We start from the raw sequence: 24,359 nt of genomic DNA on the forward strand, positions 1-24,359 counted from the left end.
TTAAGTAGAGGTCTAAGTGGAAAACATAATTGCGACAAGTTCGGAATAAATTTGCCCAGATGATGAACTGATCCCATAAAGGATCTGAGTTTTTGAGATTTGAGGGTGAGGATAATTTTTCGATTACATCCGTTTTATTCGAGAATGGTGTTATGCCTGTTTGAGTTATGCTATGTCCAAACCATTCAATTTTATCTCTTGCAAAATGACATTTCGTAAGGTTTATTCGAAGATTTTATCCAGTTTTATCAAACATTTCCGAACAAGATCCAGATGTTGTTCTATTCCTCCTCTACTCACTATTAGTATATCGTCCAAAAAACAGAATGTATTGTTTAAGCCAGCGAGGGTACAATCTATTGCTTTTAAATTCGGCTGGCATATCCGTAAGACCGTAAAGTCCCATTCTAAAACAGTATGTTCCGGTCATATCTCCGCTTACAAGATTGAAATTACAATGGCGGGTCGTATCACTATGTTAATTTAATTGACTGTAAGCGTACTGCAAATCGAGAGTCGTAAAATAAGCCGTTTCTTGCGGCGCGGTTGACAGTGTTTGTGAAATCGTTTGGATTAGTGAGTCTATATTCGGCATTTGATATTTGTTTTTGTGGATAGCTTTATTCAGGATTTTGGAATCTAATGCTATTTTGATTGATTGATCCTTCTTTACTGTAATGACTATCGGAGATATGACAAATTGATCAGAGCAATTTGTTAGTTTTTCGATATGTCCTTCATTCAACAATTTTTCAAGTTCGACTTTTACTTTGGGTTGGAGATGAATGGGCACTTTCCTCCCTTTTTGATGTGTAACTCGATAATTTTTATGAACTTTTGAATTGACCGTATGGTGCTTCGATTTTCCTATTCGTGAGATTAGTTCAGGAAATTCTTTTGCCAGTGATTTTTTTATTACACAGGGTGTTTCTATGTTTTGATTTCTGTATTTGGGCAAGGTTTCTGTGAAATTGTTATTCCCAATTGATCAAACAGGCCCGTCCAAGTATGGGTCGAAATCCGTGCTACTACCGTGATTTTTGCTTTATGAATTTTCCAGTCATTAAAACGAACTGGCGTTTCTAAAGTTCCTAGGGTTTCAACTATATTGTTCGAAAAAGACTTTAATTCGAGTGGTTTTTTCTCCGACCGTCATGATTGCGCACAATTAAGCATTATTTGTCTTGCGAGTGACATATTAATAATAGTACACCAACTACCAGAATCGAGAAGCAAATGACAGTCTGTATTTCCAGTCGTTCTCGTCATATTTTGCAGTGCAGTAGGCGGTGTGCTAACGTTTTCTACCGTTGCAACGTAATTATCGCCTGAAGAATCGTAATCGGAGTTGAATTGTTCATTGTAGTTTATATAATTAACGTTTTCATTTTCAGAATTCGTAATCTGTTCTGTAGTTTCAGCAGTTTCTACATTATTAATACGATTACCTTGTCGAGAATTTCGTGTAGTATTGAGCTTTTTTCCACATACCTTTGCGAAGTGGTTAGACAAACCGCAATGATTGCATCTCTTACCGTGCAGGGCAAACCTGGCGGTGCGTTGTAGTCCAAGCAAGCCTGACCACATCCTCTACATTGACCAATCGTTGCTCGATTGACTGCTACCCTGCCTCTCGGAATTACGCGTGCACTCGCGCTGCAAAATCGATTGTAGGATTGTATTGCATTTATTGTATAGTTAGCTGCGCTGTTATTGTTGCTTGATGAAATCCGTTGTTGATTTTGATTGCCCATCTCTATATACAGCTATACTGAGTGCTCTCTCTGGGTCAACTGTGTCACGCAGAAGCTCACGTTGAATGTCATCGTTCAACATGTTTGTGATGAAGCTGTCTCCAATTATTACCTCTTCTCGGTTTTCGAAGTCGCAATTTTCCGCCAATTCTTTTAATATACTGTAGAATTGTTCTACCGTTTCGCCCTTTTTCTGCTTTCTTGAGCAAAAACACATTGCGATCGAAAGTGATATTTCTTGGACGAACGAATGCTATCTCCATCATCTCCCAGAGCTTGAGGTTGGTGAGATCGTATATGTTGTCATGAGGGAGTTTTTATGTTAGAAGACGTCGTCCCTCTGTTCCGATACTAAGGTACAAGAGTGAGACACTTTTTTGGTCACACATGTTCCATGGCCGTTCTCCACACAGAACGCCTGCCTCCATCAGTTTTTGGCATTTCAAGTCCCATTGAAGTTTCAATTGACTATTCCTTATTTGACGATCTCTTTCTTTGTCTTCCGTTGCATCTTCAATAGCCATCTCATACTTCGGTTCAGCTGGTAGTCGGACAGTTGTTGGTTTTGATGGTAGGAGCGTATCTAGTGTAATGTTTTCTCGAGCGAGAATAGCGAGTTTTACTTGAATGCGCCACTTTTCCCATCTTATTGGAGGATCCGAATTATGACGTTCCCAAAATGGTTCTATCGACAGCGGCGTTTTCCGCGAATGACGAGCTGACTGCGCCATGTCATACAGATTTGGTTACTGTATTCCGAGTAGATTTGCGGTGCCAATTTACAGAGTTTATTGATTAGATTTATTGGCTAATGTAGTTGAGAATTGTTTGATACGATTTAGTGCTTTGGCGGAGCGGATTTCAGATTAAAAGAGAGACAACTGAATTTGAATTAGGAAAGATGAAATTATGAGGAAATTAAAGTTAACTAAATCTGAACAACAATTTGATCACAACAAAATATCTGTAAACGCGGCAACTCAGATCACAAGACTTCATGAACAGACAGGGTTTTCAGACACAGGATGTAAACAAATTTAAGAAACGTGAAATATGAAGATTTGATCTTCAAAGAAGAAATTGGAAATGAACTTAAACTAAATGATAAACAAAATGAACTAAATTAAGATTTACTAAATTAAATAGATTTGGTATTTCCAAATCAATAGCCCCTTTTTACACAATGTTCTACTATACCACAATACGTTACGCTGTTTGAAGAACTGAAATTTAATCAAAAGTTACTTTTGAACTTATTTTAAAAATATGATCACTGCGCTCCTTAAATCCTTCGCACTTGGCAGTGACATCTTATATTTAAGTCACTAAATTGACCTTTGGGTTTCGTAGACAAAAATAAATTTTACAATTTAATTAACATTGTAATTCTTCGCTAAACCTTTGGCATTTTTTTATTTTCTAGAGTTCCAAGAAACTCCGTAAATATGACTCAGGGGAAGCCATCCACAAATGGGATGAAGTGGCAAGCTTTCATTTCTTTCTCCGATCCAAGACTGATTTTTTAAGATTGATTAGTTTTTCTGCGGGTAATGTCTATGTTATTGTCTGGCCAACTCTAGCGTGCAATTAAATCCCGCCTTTAATTTTTCAATCTTTTCATAAAAATTCTCGGACGATAGCAGCAAACATGTTATCACAGATAAATTAAATAATTTACAGCGGTTTGTTATTTTTATTGTATAGTATATGATGAAAATCAACTCACAAACAGCGGAATCGAATTCGTTTACCTGTAAAAACTGTCATTGACCGAAAAATTCTCTAACGTATATTTTTTGGTTCATTTTCACAGATTGCTATCTGTACTGCATATAACTCTCAAGAACATTTCCGTCCAACTAGAAAAAACGTGGTTCTCACAAATTTGGTTGCAGTCTCCCTATATGAACACAAGCCAATCGACTCTTTACTATGATGAATTCGCTGAACATGTTCAAAACTTGAAAGATGAAATTTTTCAAATTCTTACCGCTAATAAATTCAAAAATCAAGAGAAAAGAGGAGCACCTTTGTTGGCGTTTGGAACATTAACTGCTTTTTCAGCGGGCACTCGAATCGCATGCGCAGCTGGTAGTATTCTCGGTATTTGCGATGGAGCAAATTGAAATCCTGAAGACATCGACTTCGCCTAGGAAAAACTACAAAGCAATGACCAGATTTTGACAGAAGACAGATGATCTGGCAGAAAAGTTTTTTGTTGCTTTGCAATTGAAAGATATACGATTGAACGAGAAACAGATAGTCGCGACGCAGGAAAATCAAGCCCGAATTCTCAATAACGCATTTGCAGTTATCGAGTTGAACTCAAACTCCGAATTAACGTAGCAGGTTCATTACTGGCTCCTAATAATAAAATTATAAGCTATTGTATTGCAACCTACGCTTATCGACTAACAATTTTAAATGCTGTAAGGACAACGGTCAAAAAATTAATTTCGATGACACTTTTACCCAAAAACGTCTTAGAGAAAATACTGGTTACAATTGCTAGCGAACAGGTTAAATCACTGACAAACTTACTCATGCAATCACGCCTGCTCAGATTCTAACATTCTACAAAACTAAGTTGTTGACAAGCGTTTCTGTAGAAGAATACGATTTGTTATTTCGATTGGCACTACCATTTGCATCGGGTTAGACAGCATTGAATTTATATCGGGCAATTACTATTCGGATGCCTACTAAGGACTCAGATGGCTATGCATTACAGTATGAATATGAGGCTGACTAAATAGCAATTGCCGAACCAACTCGAAGGATTGCATTGTTATCACAGCACGAAATTGATTTCTGTATCGGTTCAAATAGTTTTTCAGTTTGCTCAAACGGATTTTCTGTGGAAACTACAGAAGACGTGTGTGGGGGCTCTCTTTCTTGGAAACCAGTCTGCTGCTCTTCTATCTAAACTGTAACATCGAAACAGTCATATTGCCCATGAAGGAGAAAGCAAAAAACTTTGGGAATAGAGATCGGCTTATCATATCTGCAACAGAGCAGTTTGATATGTATTTGAGTTAAATGAATGATACCAATCCTCTCATCAGAAAGAGACTTGATGGTTGTAAGGCATGCGTTATTGTACTAGAATGTGGAACCAAAATCGAAACTCAATTTATGGAAATTCGTGCAGATATGGTGTCTAGTAGGAACGATTCGGTAATGCGATTAGATGTAAATTTAACAGAACCACTTCGTTATCTACTTTCAAAAATCCCATTTCTAAATGTACCTCATATAGCAACGGAGTGCCAAGCAAGACAGCAGATCATTGAAAAGGTTGAAGTTAAGATCACAACAAACTCTGATTCCCAGCTCAAATTATTCGACCGGCTGAATGAATTGAAAACGCCAGTAGTGGAGGATTTTAAAATTATTTCTTAGTTTGAGGAGAAGGTTTATGAAGAGTTCAACGTGAAAAATGACTGTTTTCTTTGGTCTCATATTATTCGTGATATCATCACTTCTTAAATTTTATTTCTGCAGCAAATACAGAAAGCGTTACAATTTAACAGACATGCTAATTGGACATCAGCAAATCAAAGTGAGGCCGCTTGTAGTTGTGAGCGATGCTGAATACAGTTTCAAACATAGCCAGTTGTAGAAGTCATGAGGAAGTATTTCATTTTGAAGGAAAAAGACATACGAGAGAGAGTAATGTCAGTTGTACCCAGTTATTCAAGCTGCTCACCAATGAACGAACTTTGTGAACAAATTGCAATGCAAAGTCAAAAATCATTAATCACTTTCTTAACAAGGCTGTGGTCATTATTGTTTAATCAATTGGTTTCAAATGCTTCGAAAACTTTCTCATTAAAAATGATAAAATTCAAATAAAGAGGCGCAGTGCCGTGTATGATTTTCCTGATGATGTTCATACATGATAAAATATTATCACAAGCTTTGTTAGTATATGTTTTTTTTGTTTATTGTCGAAAACGCAGTTCTCGTTAAATCTCTCAATTTTCATAAATCTGATTGATTACTAAAACTGTAAATTTCTTGAACTTGCCAAAATTAAGTACAGAATGTTGTTGAAATTTAGTTGACAGAAAGTAGACGAAGAGAGAAAATTTGAATTGCAGATTTTTGAATCTGAAATTGAATTAGATTTTTTTTGAAAATATAAAGAGATAGACCACTCAAAGAACTCTAAACATCCGAAGACCTGAAACAGAGAAATGATAATACTGAAATAACTAATTTAATTTTGTCTATTTTAAACCTAATTAAGATGTACATAAGACCAGCAGCATCCTCCGCGAGATTTTTTGGCCATTCGAATCAATGGTTATGCTTTTTGCTCGACTTTCAGATAGCTCAATTCTGAGGTCAATTGACTTGCCAAATATTTCAAAAAAGGTTTTGGTTGTTTTCTCAGTTTTTTCATAGGCGAACGTTTGCGGGGGTGGTAATCTGTGTCGGAATTTTTTCTTTTTCTGCTGACATCACCAATCAATTTCTTCTTGGTCCACGAATGATGACCGACAGAATGATCCCCTTCGTTTTCCGTTTTATGACGCCTTTCCTGTAATTGCTGCATTTTTTTCTCGAACAGATGGTTTAAGCTCTAGAAGCTCAATCATTTGATGATGGTTGTCGACATAACGTAACTTCTTCAACTTTGTATGCTCCCTGTCACCTGTCGTTCGGAGTCAGCAGAAATGCTGCGCGGAAAAACTAGCGGACACTGTCGACAGATAATCCACTTGAACAACTGACAATAGGTGACGAGATACCTGATGATCACCGAACAACTTATCGCCTCAATAGGGGGGGGGGGGGGCAAACAGAAAAGATCCTGAAATTAATCAAAAATGCTTGGTCCAAAATGTACACCCTATGGATGAATCGGGGCATAGGTTTTATAGTTTGAAAATGTGTCGGTTAAAAAGTGCAGGAAAACTGTGGCCACTGGTTGAAAATGTGACAAAATCATCCTAAATTCAACCTCGGCTGAGGCTACTACTACTAGTGTGTCGGCTGCTCTATTGATTGAGGTGAGGTACATTGAAATGTTTGACCATTGTCGATGAGTTATCATCCCGTCGTGCGTATTTCGGTCCAGCTCATTTTGTGGAACTTTTTACTATACTTCTTCTTATTTTTCAAGTTAAAAATGTTGCTGGATTTTGGCTTACAATTTCTCTTTGTTTCCCATTTTTTTTTTGCCTTAATATTGTTCCCGTTCTCGGTTTTTTACCACTGAATTTTTACCTAATTTTCCGGGAAGAACCGGGATCGGTAGTGAATGCAAATTTTCCACTGGGAAAAAGCGGGAAATGTACGAATAGGCAAGTTTCTGGCTGGGAATTGTGCAATTAGTAGGTATTATAAGGAATATTTCCGGGAATCCTACTGGGATTTTCGAGAAATGACGCACCGGGTTTTGTGTCCCGCAGTTTGACATTACTACTCGACGGTTAACTAGTTATGGCCTTGGTCAAGCCACTATTGAGCAGATCCAGAATTTAAACCTGGTGCTTGTAACTGGAAATTGAAATGGTGCTTTCGAATTGAATTGATGTTGGCCGTGAGTTTGCTAATTGTTCCTGCTGGAATAAAAATATATTGTTTTACATCTGGGCAGTAATTTACAACTGCAGATTTTATTTAAGTTCTAGATGCTCATTTTAAAATAGAACTATGAATATAATATTGTATTTTGAATGCATATCAGATCAATTGAATTAGATGTTGATTGTTTATCAGATGAATTTATTGTTTTCCTGCCCCTTCTTGACATCTTTGATTGAGCAAGAGAACAAGAGATGGCCGTTATTTGATTAGGGTTTCTTGCTAGTTGCCTCCAAATACTCCTTCCACTCTTGTCTGTGCCTCTGGTCTAACACATTCAGACCAACCCATTTAGCTAAAATAAAGATCGAAAGTTAGTTTTCTTTTGAACTTCAGGTTAGATAGAAAATGTACCACCCAATGCAAAGCTCCTACATTTAATCTTTTGAGTATCTGATTAAATTAAGGAACTGGCGTAATGGTCTTTATTGACACGAAGTAGCCAAGTGAAACCAAAATTATGTAACCTCCTCCGATGAAAATTTGCTTCAAATATCTTTTAAAAGTTTATGCTGAGTCAATTTTGATTGAATTCTGATATATCCTGTTGTGATATATTATATATTTGAACCGAAATATTTCCGAGTAAGAGTCTATGTTTTGACACCAATTTCAATGACAATTTTGAAAGAAACTTGTAGGAACACTAATTAAATAATAAGAAGGTATACAAAGCTTATATAGCTAAATAAAAAAAATTTCCGAAAATTTATCAGCTGTTTTCAGAGTTAAGATAAAAATTTAAACAGCTGTTTTGCTCGTGCGAACTCTGTAAAATTATCACTATGGAAGTATTTAAACATATTTTCTAATGCGAAGTGGTCATCAAAACCTTTAGACATTTGGAGCTTTCATTTGGCGCTTGGATTTGCGTATAATCCTATTATTTTGTTGTTCTGCTTTTTTCAAAATCTGTTTAGCTCATCAAGACAGATGAAGCTTGGAATAATGTGATAAATCCTGAATATGATGTACGTTACGTCAATGGGCAGTTATTGGATTTCTTATCTGAACATTTGATTGGTAGTCAATAAGGCATTATTCGGGCTATGGGACGAAGTTTGAAGCAACTATTGTAAACGTGTTGGTCTTTCCTATGCAAAACTTTTTGCTTGGCAGTTTTGACTTCGAATGACTTCTGCGCCCTTGATTTTATCGTTTTGCGTGATCTAATTTTCTCTTATTTAGTACTGTCAGCAGCTGAACTCAATTGGCGGCGATTCACTGCTAAAATTAAACTCAAATGTGCTCCAGAAGTGCTGTAATTTTTTACTTTAAATTTTTGTAGTGGTTATATTGGTATGTAATAACCTCTAATAACGTCATTTGAAAGCCACTTAGTGAATTTAGTTACTTCCCCCTACCCCCACTGAAGCAGGCTGCAATAGATTCGAGATTCCACTAGTTGTTCGAGAGCAAATCTTCCTATGTTAGTTGGTTATGTTTGTCTATACGATTATGAACGTGTTAGTAGCAGTCTGTGATAATTACTTGCTCAGCTGTTAGGAGGCAAAAACGGATTGTAACAACACATTTTCGTTGAGAAAAATGGTTGTTCAAAGAATCATTTATTGGTATTGAAAGCAGTATTAAAAAATTTTTTCGGTGAAATTTTGCTGCATGTTCATTTTTATGTTGTCATTTTTGTTGATTATTTTACATTTCTGTCAAAAGCGTCTCTTGGTAAACAATTTACGTTTGTTATACTGCTTTGTTTGCTTTACTGTTTTCGATTACTGACTCAATTGATTGTTTAGTTCTGCTCTGTCTTTCAGATCTCGGCTCTTTTAATTTTATCCTGTATTCCGAAAGTGTCATCATTGTCTTTTTTAAAACTTCTGATAAAAAAGTTCTTGTTTTCCATTCATAATTATTTCCTCTCAGACAATATTTGTGGCATCTATTTTAAGCCTGTTTGTCTTTTTTGGGACTGTTTTCAGAGAATTTAGATAAAATGGTAAAGCTCGAGGGCATTTGCTCTCTTATTTTTAGTCTACTTATCTACTCTCTAGCATCGGATTCACTGGAACTGTTGGGGATTCACTGAAACTGTTAGCCAACATAATGGCTAAAATGCGGTACTTAATGTTTGACCCCAACCTCTCGACGCCCAGTAGAATACTTCTCCACAAGCTTCAGCGGGTGATTACTATCGGCCACCTCTCATCGGTGGTTTGAAAACAATTGCTCCGAATTTACTCTGCTGTTTGTATAATTGAATACCTTGATCACTATGATTTAAAGTTATCGGGAACGCCTGATTTTTATTTTCTCTACCAGCTATTTTTACTCAATAACTGCTTAACTTAAATAGTATAGACTGGGAATACTGTTCAACCCGGATTTAAAAGTCTTTTTTCTACAAAATGTTTGCGGCCAAAATAACAAATCACATGAAATACTTTACGGAACATATTTGAGAAAACTTTTTTCAAAGCTGGAATCCTCCGACTTAAAAATGATTTAGTCTAGAGTATGGAAAACTGCGTTTTGAGTTGTTTTTCAATTATGATTGTTATTATGTTGCAATAGAAATAAATATTCAAATTTTCTTTTTGATTTCTCAATTCTTGTTATTTTTAAATGTTTTTCGGTCTCATTTTTTGTTGGAATAGCAAAGATGCGTAATGGAGTTATGTAGTAGATTGTTAACTTGTGACTTGACAACGAAAGGAAAAGACCAAAACCACAGCTTTATATGAAGAACTGTGGTGAGTGACCAAAACATTACTGTGTGGTTTATTGTTGTTATATACACGTGAAGAGTAAACTCAGTGAAAAATAAGAAAAAACGTAAATGAAAAATAAATGAAGGCTTTGGGAATTCAACTCTTCATATCCTAAAAAAATTGTTGAATTTTAGAGGCAGTGTTTGGAAATCCTTCTAAGAATAAGGTTACAGATAACTCTACTCTATATAATTGCGCACAAAAATGAGTAAACAAAGAACCAGGCTTATAAACTGTTCCTAACTTCATTTACTGAAGCTTTTAAAAATAATTGCTTTTAACAATAATTGCTTTTAAAAATAGTTGCTTGGTCCACAAAATGTTTGCTTAGAGTAGAAACAAAAAAGAAACAGTTGGAAGAAATTCTTACTGTATGAATCGCGTCTTCTTCTAGCCTCATCGGGTGGTGGCAATTGGTGTCTGCTCCGTTCATATTCTTCTGGGTTGAAGTTCTCCTTAGCCTCACTGGTCTTGGGCTGCCAATCTGCCTCCCCACTTATTGTGTTTCTCAATGACACTCCTATGTCCTCCTGGGGTGAGAGGGATGCCAGTTCTTTCTCCCTCATGGCTTTCTAAACAATCCAAAACACTAAATATTCCGGTGGCATCACGGATGACGTGGGTTGCAGTCTCTGTGTACTTATAAAATGTTCTTGCGTAACTTAGAACTCAAATGTGATCGAGACAACGTCTGTTGTGCAACAATAATCAAGCCTCCAAGAAGTCAGAGAGCGAAAACTTAAAACTTTGCCTCGTGTTCGATTTCTTCAATAATTCCTGATAGAAGAACTTGGCTAGAACGATGTAATCCTACGGACATAGTACAAAGTAATGCTGCGCCAACCCTGTCTGTGATCAACGCGTCTGGTGTCCAGTAAATACGTCGGAGCGTGTCGAAACTGTCCCAAAACGATTTTAAAAATAGGTGGCATCATGATAGCTTTAAGAATTCACCCCCCCCCCCTCCCCGCCCACACACCCCCACTCACAATATTTCTCAAAAATATGTCAGCTTTGGGTGAAGGGGATAATTCATGAAAAAGGAGTAAGCGTCATGAAAATTAATTCTGATCTGATCAACAAAAATTGGTATTCAAGCAATCTAATTTTTGGCGGTCTATTTGAACAAACACTCCCAGGATTTGAACAAGGTTTGCATACACTGATTTCTTTCTTAAAAAAATTTAAAAAATTGCGCAAGCAAGGCGCTTCTTACTGTTTCTCACCTTTCTCTTTTCCTCAGCCAGGTGTTTTTCCATCAATCCCAGCTGCACTTGATCGTACTTCTCAAACAGTTCCTTTACATCATTCTCGCTCACTAATTTACTCTCCCCTACCCCTCCTCTCGACTCCTGGCTGCTGCCATCTGGCGCCTCTCCCTGGTCGCCCTTGTTTGCTTCTTGACTGTTGCGAGTCAACAGGTACTTATGTTTGATGTTGCTTGGAAGGCCGTTTGTCTTCAGGGCGTCGCTAAGTGTCTTGTATTTCCGTCTAGAAATCTCTTTCCTGAAGTTATGAGCTGTTTATCGTTTGTAATCATGACTGGTTGTAATTTGAACAAACAAGTTTCAACCTTTAGAATTTCAGGAAATCTTAGAGTTGATATTTACAAAAGCTATCGGCAATAAAAACCCTGATCCGCAGACCCCCACCACATAACTCAGTAAGGCCACTATGAAGAACGGCAATTTGTATGCGCGTTGAAAAATGGAAAACAAATAATTCTTTTTTAAAAAAAAACAGAATAGCGCAATAACGAAAGTATTGTGTAAATTGGAAGTGTCTGCATTTCACATTGCCATACAACGATTCATCACGATTCTGTTAATATATTACTAAAAATTATTTGAAAAAGTTTTGTACTGTGTTAAAGTTTTATCTTAATATTACACTGTGGTACTAAAAACCTACGTACAGCATGATTTATGCTTTTTTGAGCGTGAATCTAGCTCCATAGGAATGATTTGCGCTAGAGCTTGAAAAAAGTGTTGAAATTTTAAGGTTTTGAGAGGAATTTCAATCTCGTTTCCACTTAATCAGAAAAGATGGTTAAACCGCTTTGTTTTTTCAGTGTCTGCCAAGTTGTTCCGCCACACAATGTAGGATTTCATGAACCAGAATACAACTCATATTAAACTCAATTTCAAGTGCACAATATGAATACAGACGTTACCTGAGAAATAATAGGTTCGAGGCCAAAAATCAAGCTGAATATCCGAATCAAAGCGAATAAAAAAATTCAAAAATTTGGTAAACATTCTTTTAAGATATCCCAAAACCTCACTGGAGCACATCAGAATGACCCATAACATTCTTGCTATGATAAATTTTTCAGAAGAACAGGCAGACAAAATCTCAAAAAATTATGGAGTTTATCATAAAATGCTTCATAAAAGGTCGGTTTGAAGAAAAAAGCAGGTGTTTTCTTTCAAAATGGTGTATCGATATTCTCCAAAAACTTTTCTCTTTCGATGAAACTATAGTCGCATCTCCAGCGATGGAATGGTTTGAATTTTTCAAAAAATGGATCAAAATTTCTTGAAAAAGTCAAGTCGGACAAGCGATAGCTTGATTTGGGGTGCTATACAATTAAATGGACAAAAAATGCTTATTAGATGTTCAAACTAGCCGAATGTTTTTGGTTATGTGGAAATTCTGAGTAATTAGAACTAAAAATGTATTTTAAATACTTCATTTAACCAGATAAAGCTATGCATAAGTCAAAGGTTATCGGCAATTTTTTCGAGAAAAGAGTTGAAGGTACTGGAATGGTGGGTGTTTAGTCCAGATCTGAATTCAATTGAAAATTTGTGGGCGATTACGAAAAGAGAGTTTTTTTGGGAAAATTTAGAAGTGTCAAATTTGGAACGAAATTGTCGCTTTATAGTTAGAAACCTGTATTAAATTTATTCAAACCGCCTGCTAGAGGTTAAAAGAGCTGAAGTCATAATGACACACTATTAGATAACAGATGCAAATTCGAAATGTTTTATTTGATTATTCATAATGGTTTTTAATAAATCTTTAGGTGTACGTAGCTTTTTGCTACCATAGTGTATCATAACAGCTCAATTAATCTTCGATTTATTGAATGTATGTTCTCTGCGTTTGCACAATTTGTAACAAAACAAATGGATTTCGAACTTCACTTACTTGGGATCGTAGACAGTGAAATTCCTCATGATGTTTTCCCTAATATGTGGGAATCTCTCTGCACTCTGACATGCGGACTCCATACCACTAGCCTCCTCTTTATCCTTTGCCTTTTCCACTATCAATCCATACTGTTCGAATGGGTACTTTGCTTCCCTGAAGAAAAAACAACACTGTGACTCTTCTAAATTGGGAACGACAAAAATTACTGCTCTACGTTTTTTTGGCGTTTTTAGTTTTTGCTGCCAAAAAGTCTTTTTGCAAAAAAACATTTTTAGTAACTCATCTGTAATAACTATCTAATAAAGTTTTAACAAAAAATTGTAAATATACTCTTGATAATTTTAAACTCGCGGTCCTTTTTACTAGAAAATATCCTAACCTGAACACGCTAATTTTGATTCTCGCCACATGGACTTGCCAAAAATTGATTCTTCAATTTTTTTGTGATAATTTGACCAAATTTAGGTTTCGTTAGCATTTAAAAATCGCAACAATAAAAAGAGTAAACTCTACGTCATGCGATTCTCAAAGTATTAGGTGCTATGAATCCTCATTTTTCAATCAAATTTAAAGCCCGTCATTTAAAACTCGAAACTTTTTTCCTATTTCCAATTTTTCACAAAGCAAATTCTTGAAAACGAAAACTTGTCTGATTGAACGTTGTACCGGTTTCTGTAAGACTCGAGCGATGTAATCCCAAGAATATATTACATTATGCAACCAACACAAAGCATCATTTTTTGCTTGGATATAACAAAATTTGATCTTTTCAAAAAATTAAGTTGGCATAGTTTAGTTTTCGATAACGCAAATCTAACAGAAGATATGCGTGGTACCATAAAAGGTAACATTATACCGATCAATACCTTGGTCTGTACTTGGAGTAGTTGTAATTCCCAGTGGGCATTCTGTCAGCCTGAATGGGTTTCAGACCCACCCTGTTCATCTCAAGTATATCGGCACTGTCAACTCTGTTGTACTGACCGTACTTGTCGTTCATCTCACTTCTGTTGTAGTTCAGAGCCAGCATCCTGCTACTCCTAGCTTTCCCAGGTAGCCCATCTTGCCTGGATTTGTGAAAAAGGTTCCATGACTATGGATAACAATCTGGAACTGATCATTATGATCAATTTCACTGAGACTTTTGCTGTTTAATTCAGCCGAAAAAGTTGAGCTTTTCCATAAATTTTCCAATGAAGCATATTTTGTCCGTTTGTTTAAAAAACATTTGCGTTAATCGAGCAGTAATAGTGGGCTCAGAAATTAAAAGCGATGAATCAAAAAAATAGTACAATATTATTCGGTGTGAGTTTGACATTATTTGATTAAGGAGATAATGTCATTATTTGGTTGTGTACGTACGTGTTAGGGTTTGAAAAGTAGAATGCGTATCTCTCTCTGTCTCTGTATTGTCTCTCTGCATCGCTGTATTTCTTCATTGTATCCTCGAACCTAGAGATCAAAAGATTAATAGCAATAGTATTAATAGAAGATTAATAGAAGAGCAATAGTTCTCACATGATGTATATTTGCACCTGAGAACTGGAATTCAGTATTCTTGTTATCCGTGAGACAAAGTTACTGAACTGTTTGTAGTACCAGAAAAAATTGTATCCCGAAGGAATCTCTGAAAAATGAAAATCTCGGGAGAAAGTTAATTTTTATCTACCAAATTCTTTCGAAAATCGATACCAAAAACTTTTCTTCGATATGAAAGTGCGAATCTAAATCCAGATTTCAACTGCTAGCGTAAATTGATAGCGGGTGGATATCTGGCAAAAATATGGAAGATGTAATGCTTGCAAGATAGATGATTATATTAGAAAGATTATTGAAAACTCGCTCCAGTCGAGTTGTGCTCTCAGGAGCTTTCAAGCATCATTTTTTATCTCGGTTGGCTGACTTCCTCAGAGTCGCAAGAAAAATATTTGGAAACGATTGGAGATTGCAACTAATTACACTTCAAAATCTAAGTTTTGTCAAAATCTGAAGGGAAATTTGTCCGTCGTGTGCATAGAGGAAAAACAGTGTTTACCCGCTCAAAGTCAGGTCCCAGGTTGACAGAATGACCGGACAAAACAGTCCCAGACAAAATAGTCCCAGACAAAATAGTCCCAAATTGCAAAATATTCCCAGACAAAACAGTCCCAGACAAAATAGTCCAGCAAAACAGACAAAACATTCCCAGACAAAATAGTCCCGAATAAATATCGAAATAATTGTAAAAAGTAATCTAGAACCAATTAACAACCATAATCTATGAGTTAATTTTCTGAATGCTTTGTTTTTAATTGATATGAACAAGGATTACACCAAAAAGTTGTTTCAAAAAACATATTTTGGCTAAAACTATGTCTGGAAGGAACTGTCTGTCAAGCAAGAACATATCTGATTCTTATAATCATAAAATATCCTATATGATTTGTATGTCATCCTGATTGGCATACTAAGATAATGTATGATTTCTCAGTGAAAATCCAAACATTTAGAGCTTAAAATTTCCATAAATTTTGTTTTTGTTGAGAGAAGTTGTGAAACATGTTAGAAATCAAACAAGGCCATGCATGATATCTGAATTGTTGGTGAAATTCTTGTATCATTTTTTCTGAAGGTACTTGAACTACGATTGCAACCAAATAGTCTGCTGTGTGATTCTTTACTTAAACAAAAATAATAATAGTGTGTTTGAAGATAATTCTAATTTTCTCCCTTAAATTGGATCCAAATCTACTTTGGCATGTTAAAATTAACGATATAGAATCAAATATGAGTAATTCCAGTTTTTATTGAAAAATTTAAAGTTCGTTTTAGAAAATGGATTTAAGATTGACTTTGAATCATATTAGAATCATTTATACTTTTCAAATCATTTATAGATCAAAAACATTTCCTATGATCCATACAAAGATCCTACCAGGAATTACTTGATGGTTTTTTATGACATAGTATATGATCCGTGTATGAATAAAAAGAATTGTTGACCCAGGGTTCTGTATCACGATAAGACGATGATCAGCGCACAGGACCCTAATCAAAGTCTACTTATCAAGTGATCATAAACAAACTTTTTACTGATCAGGTTAGCTTTTTATTTAGATCCGTCTGATCCTGAGCACAGTATTTGCGAACCATGTTCAAAATCAAAGTCAATAATTATAGTGAAGTCTGAACGGCTCCGCAAAACTCGGACAACAGACACTTAGTGTTGCGTATTGTTCACGCTCGTCTCGAACTGCAGCTGATTAACTGAGTTTTTGGATAGCTGGAACCTCTAGAGGTTTCTCGGGCGCATTCTTTTACTTCTTACTGAGCGCGAAACCCGTAACGCAAAAATACAATGTGGATCACAATTAATCAATTTGGGCAATGGATAAACCCAGGACCACATACCTGTATGCGGACATTCTCAGAAACGGGTCTTCATAGCAATCATGCAAATTGGGCTTCATTTTGTTCACTTCTTGGTCATACTTTGCTTTGACCCATTCCTCGTCTTTCCCTGTTGGATCCAGGGTAGTTCCTATCAGGGAGTATTTGGGTTTAGCCTCTGTCGGCTTCGCTACCATGAAGTCCGGCTGTGCCATTGCTGGCAAATAAGAGTTAATTCCCTACACCGAAAATTGGGTTAAGCCAAAAATGTTCACCGGATTGACAAAGGTATTCTTAGGAGCATTTTTAACCATATGAAAATGAATTCCGAACATCAAAATTGGGCTATCTTAAGAGATAAAATATTCACCACGTGTTGACATTTTACGTAAAAAGTTATTCTTAGGAGCATTTTAAACCAAATGAAATAGAAAATACATGCCTGAACTTTGATGATTTGGAAAAGAAATCTTTCTTTTCTTGAAAACTTGGGGGTGAACGGATTTCATAAGATGGTGTGGCACTGATATTAATTTGAATTTTGAGATACTTTTTCATTTATAAAATTTTTGTGAATTTTTGAATGCAGATAATTTTCAGAATTCATCTTTTTCTGAATTGTAGAGTAATTTCATCCTAATTAACCAACTTTTTCCTACTATAAAGACAAAGATTTGTAACGTTTTTCAACCCGGGAACACAAACAACACCGCAAATACAAACAATTGAGCTCTGTGGTCTAATTAGTCTATATTAATGTAATAGCTTTTGCCACGAATGATATAACTTGAAAGTATAACAATTGATATTGTGAAGTGAATCAAAAAATAAAACTCAAAAGATTTTTTTAAAAACAGAAAAAGTAAAACAATGTTTGACAAAACGTTTCTAAGCTGCTAATTTTAGAAAGCAGCTTTTGTATAATAAAGAAAAAGTTAAACTTTTTTTGCTTAGAGTGTTTTACAAACGAGTTTAGTTTGAAAATCTGCTCACCTGTGCTTTCTGTGCATATATATAACACATTAATATTCACTATTTATTATATATATACGTTATAAATAACTTATTGTTTCATAGTATGAAGTCTCGTTTTGTGCTTATATTTTTCATTCGCACACAGACTATTTGACCGAACTTTAACTGCGAGTAATTTTTGCGTAGAAATGTAATACAACTTATTCTAAATCAATAAACGAAGAAAAGTAAAATCATCACAATCATAATCAATAAACTCTTCGTCTAAAAACTTCAGGAATAAGAAAAAGAATTTTTGCACCAACTTCAATTTTAAATTTTCGAATAGGATAATTATTTTGCTATATTGCTTTTTAGCATACACATTAATTGTTCATTTAACTTATTCCACCTTCAATTTGATTAAAGCAAGTTCAAAATTTGTTTTCCACGAATCCAAAATAATTTCTCGAATCTCATTTCTGTTTTTAACATACAGTAGTTCAGCATAATACAGTTATAATTTATTTTATCAGTTTTATTTAAATTGGTGTTAAAATGTCCTCGATGGCTGTTAAGAATGGGAGCAATGAGAAGTTTGCTCAGCAGATGAAGTTAGGTCTCTTCAGTAAGGAATTCTCGGATGTGAAGTTTGTGGTGGGAGATCAAAAGAAAATCATCTATGGGCATCGCATTATCATAGGACTCAGGTGATGAGTCCATCAAGTACTGTTTTCTATTAAAATTATATTAGAAAATTTATTCAAAAAACAAAAAATCGATTGCAACGGAAATAAATTAGCAGATTTTCTTACCAAAGTCCATTTTTCCAAAAACCCTAAAGAAATTTAATGATGAGCGACGAGAAGTTCTCGAAAACATTTTGGGTACCTTTCTTAGTGAAGACTCATTGCTCCAGGTGACCCTGTCTCGAAGTTTTTCAGATTTAGGCGTTCGGCAGTTTCGACTAGTTTAAAACTGCATTTGTTAGCTCCGTAATGTTGCTTGACAAGCGCGCGTGATGTATCACTGGTTCGCGAAAACTACAACTGCCTCAATTTGTTAGATTTACCTGCCTTCTCGGAGAAGAAAATTTTAGAAGTTCTTGACTATAAAAAATTTGAAAAGCAGACCATTGAACCAGTGCACTTGTTTATTTCCGCAATCGTTATCCGAGGAATCGCATTCATGGTACTTGCTAGAGCCCAATGAAATCCTAAATGTGCTGATAGAAACTCACTCACAGAGAGGGGAGCTTTGGGTCCAAAAATAGTGAACAATGAGATGAAAAGGCAATCAGTAATTTCATTAACTTCTGTTTCGCCCAATGAGCGGGGAGACTGGAATTAACTACCAATCTATGAGACAAGTCTGGTCATGACAATCATACTGCAGCCTTGAAAACTCGATTGTGTGTGTTGCTATTTCGAGGTGTATCCAAATGAGAATTTGATTTGTTCATCATTTGAATTGGGGAGAACTTTGCAATTAACTAAGAATCCACAAAGAGATGACTAACCAAGGAGTTAAATTAATTTTCATATCCATACATCAAACTGTCACATTTAATTATTATATCAACCTTTTCTATTATCGAGGGTAAAGAAAACAGTCCTCACTTTCATTGGATTTGTTCAGGTGTGCCCTGCTGCAGAAGTTGTTCCAAGAGTCTGCTTCCAGACCAGAAGTGCCAATTGTTTTGTCAGATGTGAATCCAGACACCTTCCAACAGATGCTGGACTTCATGTACACCAACACTGTCCAGATCAGCCAAAACTCTGCTATGGATCTACTAGGCACTGCCATCGAGTATGGATTACAAGGTTATGCTTTCATTTTCCGTCTGGAACAATGTTGGACAAATGGGCAAAACATCAGTTGATTGGACTCTGCGAAATCTGTTTACATCGTAAAACGCTCACTTTAGTACTTTTGGCGACAACAACTTCTGGGGCTTTTGTGTCAGTTAGCCCTAAATTTATTTCTTGAAATCCTTTGAAAATAGTGACTAATTCGGGTAATTTTAGTCCAAAAATTTATAAAAGGGTAAATTTTGCGGCGTGTTGCTTGATTTTATATAAAATCAAGCAGCACGCCTCAAAACTAACCCTTTTATCAATACAGAAGTACTTTGCTGCGATTAAAGTGAAGAGAACGACAGACAGTTATTGCGCCACAATATTGTGACCCTCCATTGGAAAATGGCAGAAAATGCCGAAAGCATGGGCTGGCAATAAGATGAACTGCTGATGTGTGATTAATTAATCAAATTTTTAATTGTAAATTTAAATTTTAACTCAAATCAAAAAAAGTATAGTCGTTTTTGATGTCAGATAGTGGGTATCTATTCTGTTTCGCACCCCACCCCCACCATATTTTCTATAATATTTTCTATACCACATTTTCACAATTCACTCAATTTTTGTCAACAGTGAAAAAGATACCGAAAGATCTATCTGCCCGCATAGACGAGTTGGTTCAATCTGCGACACTGGGAAGTGGCTCATCAGGCCCCAGCGACAATCCAAGCGAATTACCAGATTTGAAAACTATTTGCAGTAAAAATAATCCAACAATCCGTTATACCCCTGTGAAGTTTCGTATGCAATGGTCCGGGATTTTTACCTCAATCATAGAGGATTGCATCTCAAATACTGACTGTGTTGATAACTGGAAGAAGTTTTTCGCAGTTAGCAAATGTGTTTTGCGTGCTTCAAACAGAGGGGGTAAAAAACAGCAGCAGGAAAACTCAATGATGAATAGATTTGAGCGCTGGAGATTGGTTGAGTATGCTGCCCTTTGGTACGAAGCGGCTTCAATGAAGCAGGCTAAAAATAAAAGCAACAGCACAATAGAAGCGCTGGCCTCCCGAGCGAAAACACTTTGTCTTCAGCGACAGTTTGGTCGTGCGGCACAGATTTTACCATCGGAGGGAATAGCACCCGACAACAGAAAAACCCTCTTTGAAATCAAAAAACTGCATCCATAGAAAAACGAATTTCTTGAGCCGATGGAAGACTATAGCTGCGAAGCTTTTCATTTCAATGAAGGAAAGGTCCTTTTGCAGCTCCAGTCTTTTTCGAATTTGACAGCAGCTGGGCCGTCCAAAATGTACCCAGAGCATCTTCTCCACGCAATCAATTGATCGATTTCCGATCAATCCAAGCGGGCAATGAATTTCCTAACCAAATTAGTGAACTTGGCCCGCAAGAGCCAGCTGACAAGCTTCATGGCTCCAGCTTTTTGTAGAGCTACATTAACAGCATTGAATAAAAAAGAAAACCGGCATTAGACCTATTGCTGTGGGTGAAGTTATTCGGCGCCTTGTTGCCAAGTGCATTGCAAAAGAAGCAGCCATCGAGGCTGTTGAGTTGCTTGGTGTAAAGCAGTAGGAAATTGCTGTCAGGGGAGGTGCAGAGAGCATAGTGCAAGCCCCTAAAATAACCTTCGAAAGAATGAAGATAGTAAAAAATGGGGGCATACACTTATCTTCCAAAGAGTTCCGTGTTGCTCTCAAAAATGGAATGGGTGTAAAATTGTACGAGATGGAGAGAAAATGTCCTTTTTGTAAATTTGGGACTCTTTATGTATTGGGCGACCATGCGGTGTCATGCCATGGTCGCGTTGATATTATCTCTCGTCAAGATCGTATACGAGACTAAATTATATCTGCTTGGTCGCGAGCTCTTTTTTCTCCCATCTGTGATTAGAAAAGTTTACTACCCGACAATAACTCCAGACCGGGCGGTATTTTCCTACCTGTATGGAATGCCGGTCAACCAGCAGCTTTAGACGTTACCGTGACTTCTCCCTTGCAGTCAAGCCTCATTTTAAATGCGTCGGAAAAGAGTGGCCTCGCAATGTCAGCTGCTGAGGACAGGAAGTATGAACATTGAGCCCAGAGTTGTAGTGAGTTCAATTCATTCCTCTGGCTTTCGAAGCGTTTGGAGGATTTTCAGAGACAGTTCATAAGACCCTCAGACGAATCGCTACTCTGGCTGATAACAGAAATTTGCAGCCGGCGGGGTTGTCGGTAGCCTTCAGTAGGTTATCTTAATCAGTCTCTGTTACAGCAATTTGGGGGTCTGCAATCGTGCTCCTTGCAAGGGATGCGAGATTATAGACACATGAAACGGGAGCAGATCTTTGAATCCTTTGTGCAGAAGTTAAGAGGCGAGTCGGCCTTGAATAGTGTGTCATCCATGAGCGGGGACAATCTATAGTGATAAGTTTTTGACTCACCCATTGAGTGGGTAGCTCAAAATTTTAATGCATTATCATACTAGTTACAACTCAGTGGCGGATGAAATGTCATTGCCCAGAAAAGGAAGTTTTACCTCAAGCAATGTTTCATAGAAGAAAACGAGTGTGATTGCATGGGTGATTGCATGGGTTGAACTGATAACAATGATTGTTTATGAACCAAGATTTTCTAATTAAACTTGAACTAATAAATTTTGGTATATGGCAAAATTTAGCACTGGCAACTAAGCTGGAGGGGGGGGGGGGGTAGAGAATAGATCCAATAGCGATTAAAGGATGTGCAATTAAACTTAAGTTTGTGCGCTGTATATTCTTTAGTCACCACTTCCTTCGATACCAAAGAAGTAATCGATAAAATAATTTCTCATTTTTTTTATTTCCATAGAATCGCCGGCGTCATTGGCGCGAAAGATCCAGGAACTCGCCAGACCTTTTATTTCAGCTTTTGAAAAAAAATCAATAAGCTGCTTTTAAATTTTTTTTATCTGTTTGCTTTCATTAGTTCTATAATGACGGCAGATTTCATTAAAAAAAATCAAACCGGCAAAACAGTGATGAAATATATTTTTTGAAAGCAAAATCTGCAAGAAATTTTGTATTTCCTCAAACTACTATTAATGCTGCGTATCCATATGTTATTGTTTATATTTGTTTTTCAGATCTGCAAGCTGTTGTGAGCGAGTACATAACTGAGAACCTGGACGTGGATTTCGCAGCCAATGCACTTCACGCCGCAGTGTACTTTGAAGTAGCCCACTTAGAGACCAAATGTCTAAGATTCATTGCCCAAAATGCCCAGGCATTCCTAAAGAGCAAGAGCTATCTGGATATGGGCGAACAGGCATTTATTAAGGTAGATTGACTCCGGGGAAATGTGAAATGGAAATATCGGCCTCCTATTATAAAAAGCGGCTTTAGAGTTTAGAAAAAATAGTCAGCGGCGTTAGACATTAGAAAAAAAAGCAATTTGTAACTGAACTTAAGCCCTTCTCATTTATGTAGTTAATGGAAGAATTAACTTATTTGCCCGGAGGAGAAACCAGTAGGAAAACATATGACAAGGAACAGTATACTTACAGTATACAATACAGTAGACCTGTTGTACGAAAACATTGTGTGCCTTTCAGAAAAGCACATTTGGATCTTTTCCGCTTGGGACCCTCTTAACGTCTGCCCTATTGAATTTTTAATTGTTTTTGTTTACCTTGAGTAACCATTATCATCCTTAATGTCCTTCTAAAATGTACAGATCTTTGTACCAAAATATTTTATTACAAGTCTTCTTGATGAGGTGATGCGAAAAAAAATTATTGACGAAACCCAAGAAAAAACACGCCTGTGCCAGTTTTAAAAAGCACGATAGTATGAAGTACCAGAAGTTGAAATTCCATAAGTTCTTATATACGTGGCCAGAAGATAACCTCCATCAATTTTCGGCATTTCTAATGAAGTCCATGAATTTTCGCCAAATACGAAGTTCTCTATAGACACCAGAGGATTTCAATGCTCTCAAGCAGTCACGTAATCTACAATTAACCCTTCTGAGTCTCAAAAGAAGGGTTCTCTGTTACAGGTCATGGACTGTGATGATCTCCAAGTTGACGAGGTGGAAGTGAACAAAGCCATCTTTGAGTGGGGCAAAAACGGGGCTGTCAAAACTGGCACCCCTCTCAAACTCATAGTAGCCAGGGTCGTACTCAAACTCCGCATTGCAATCTTCGATGTGGAACTACTGGAAAATATTGAAAGGTTTAGCGAGAGTGAGGGTGATTATATTCCTCCGGAAATGTTCCAGTTTGCATGGAAGTTTCACGCCCAAATTAAAAATGGGAGGAGTGTTCCGGTTGAGGGGAAAAGCTGGGCGACACTGAGAAAAGGAACAAAAGCATTGGATCACCATCAGTTCTTGAATCCGTATATGGAATGATTGTGATAGAGATTCATTCACTCTTTGGCTAAATAAAATAAATTTTATCCTACTGTTTTTTATCAATCTATAACTTCAGAAAGAATCTGATGTTCTGAGAGTTTAAGCACGCGCAGCCATCGTGACCATGCAACATTGCTGGATTCGGACCAGCATCTCAGTAATGTGTATATGGGTGCCTCCACGGCAAAGAGCCGCGAGTAGCACCCATATACACATTACTCTATTTCCCTTTAAATATCCACTACTATAGTACTCTATTTTTCCCTTTATATTCACTTAAAATCTCATTTCCTGTCTCACTTAGTGCAATCCACTAGTGTCGAGTTAAGCTGGTAATTAACCGTTATCAGACAGATAGTTCGGGTTCTATACCCACTGTCTTCAGTGGACGTGTCCCGGATACTAGTGTAACTAGTGAGACCGTGTAACCAGTACGTAAAACCAACTTGCGAAAATAACTTCAATAAAAAACCATCTTAACTCTTTTTTATAAATTTTAACTTTTTGCTAATATTTATATAAAAATTAATTGTAAAACCTAAACTCGCCATTACAGCCTTTAATATCTTTATCATCAAATGGATCAATAGCTATCTTGTATTGTTCTTT

General features: G+C 36.5%; 2 protein-coding genes across 6 annotated transcripts; one reads left to right on the plus strand and one right to left on the minus strand.

The window, feature by feature from the left end:
• Positions 1-7,417: 7,417 nt before the first annotated feature.
• Positions 7,418-17,502, minus strand: LOC142354629 (uncharacterized). 5 transcript variants are annotated; one of them, XM_075406962.1, is made up of 8 exons: positions 17,327-17,502; positions 16,625-16,842; positions 14,597-14,686; positions 14,101-14,301; positions 13,232-13,387; positions 11,305-11,584; positions 10,449-10,650; positions 7,418-7,644 (listed from the first exon to the last, which is right to left on the minus strand). In XM_075406962.1, exons 2-8 carry the CDS (start codon positions 16,816-16,818, stop codon positions 7,559-7,561), a joined length of 1,209 nt encoding a protein of 402 aa, XP_075263077.1. In that variant the 5' UTR covers positions 16,819-16,842; positions 17,327-17,502; the 3' UTR covers positions 7,418-7,558. The 5 variants fall into 5 exon arrangements, with proteins under 5 accessions (XP_075263077.1, XP_075263079.1, XP_075263076.1 ...); XM_075406964.1 differs by having other exon boundaries at positions 17,309-17,502; XM_075406961.1 differs by having other exon boundaries at positions 17,295-17,502.
• A 194-nt stretch (positions 17,503-17,696) lies between these two features.
• LOC142353966 (BTB/POZ domain-containing protein 19-like) lies at positions 17,697-23,802 on the plus strand. The gene is made up of 4 exons (XM_075406204.1): positions 17,697-18,267; positions 19,196-19,380; positions 22,480-22,673; positions 23,394-23,802. Exons 1-4 carry the CDS (start codon positions 18,116-18,118, stop codon positions 23,745-23,747), a joined length of 885 nt encoding a protein of 294 aa, XP_075262319.1. The 5' UTR covers positions 17,697-18,115; the 3' UTR covers positions 23,748-23,802.
• The last annotated feature ends 557 nt before the right edge of the window (positions 23,803-24,359 follow it).

The sequence above is a fragment of the Convolutriloba macropyga genome, chromosome 15 (genome assembly GCF_964194025.1).
Source record: "Convolutriloba macropyga chromosome 15, txConMacr16.3, whole genome shotgun sequence".
Classification (NCBI taxonomy): domain Eukaryota; kingdom Metazoa; phylum Xenacoelomorpha; order Acoela; family Convolutidae; genus Convolutriloba; species Convolutriloba macropyga.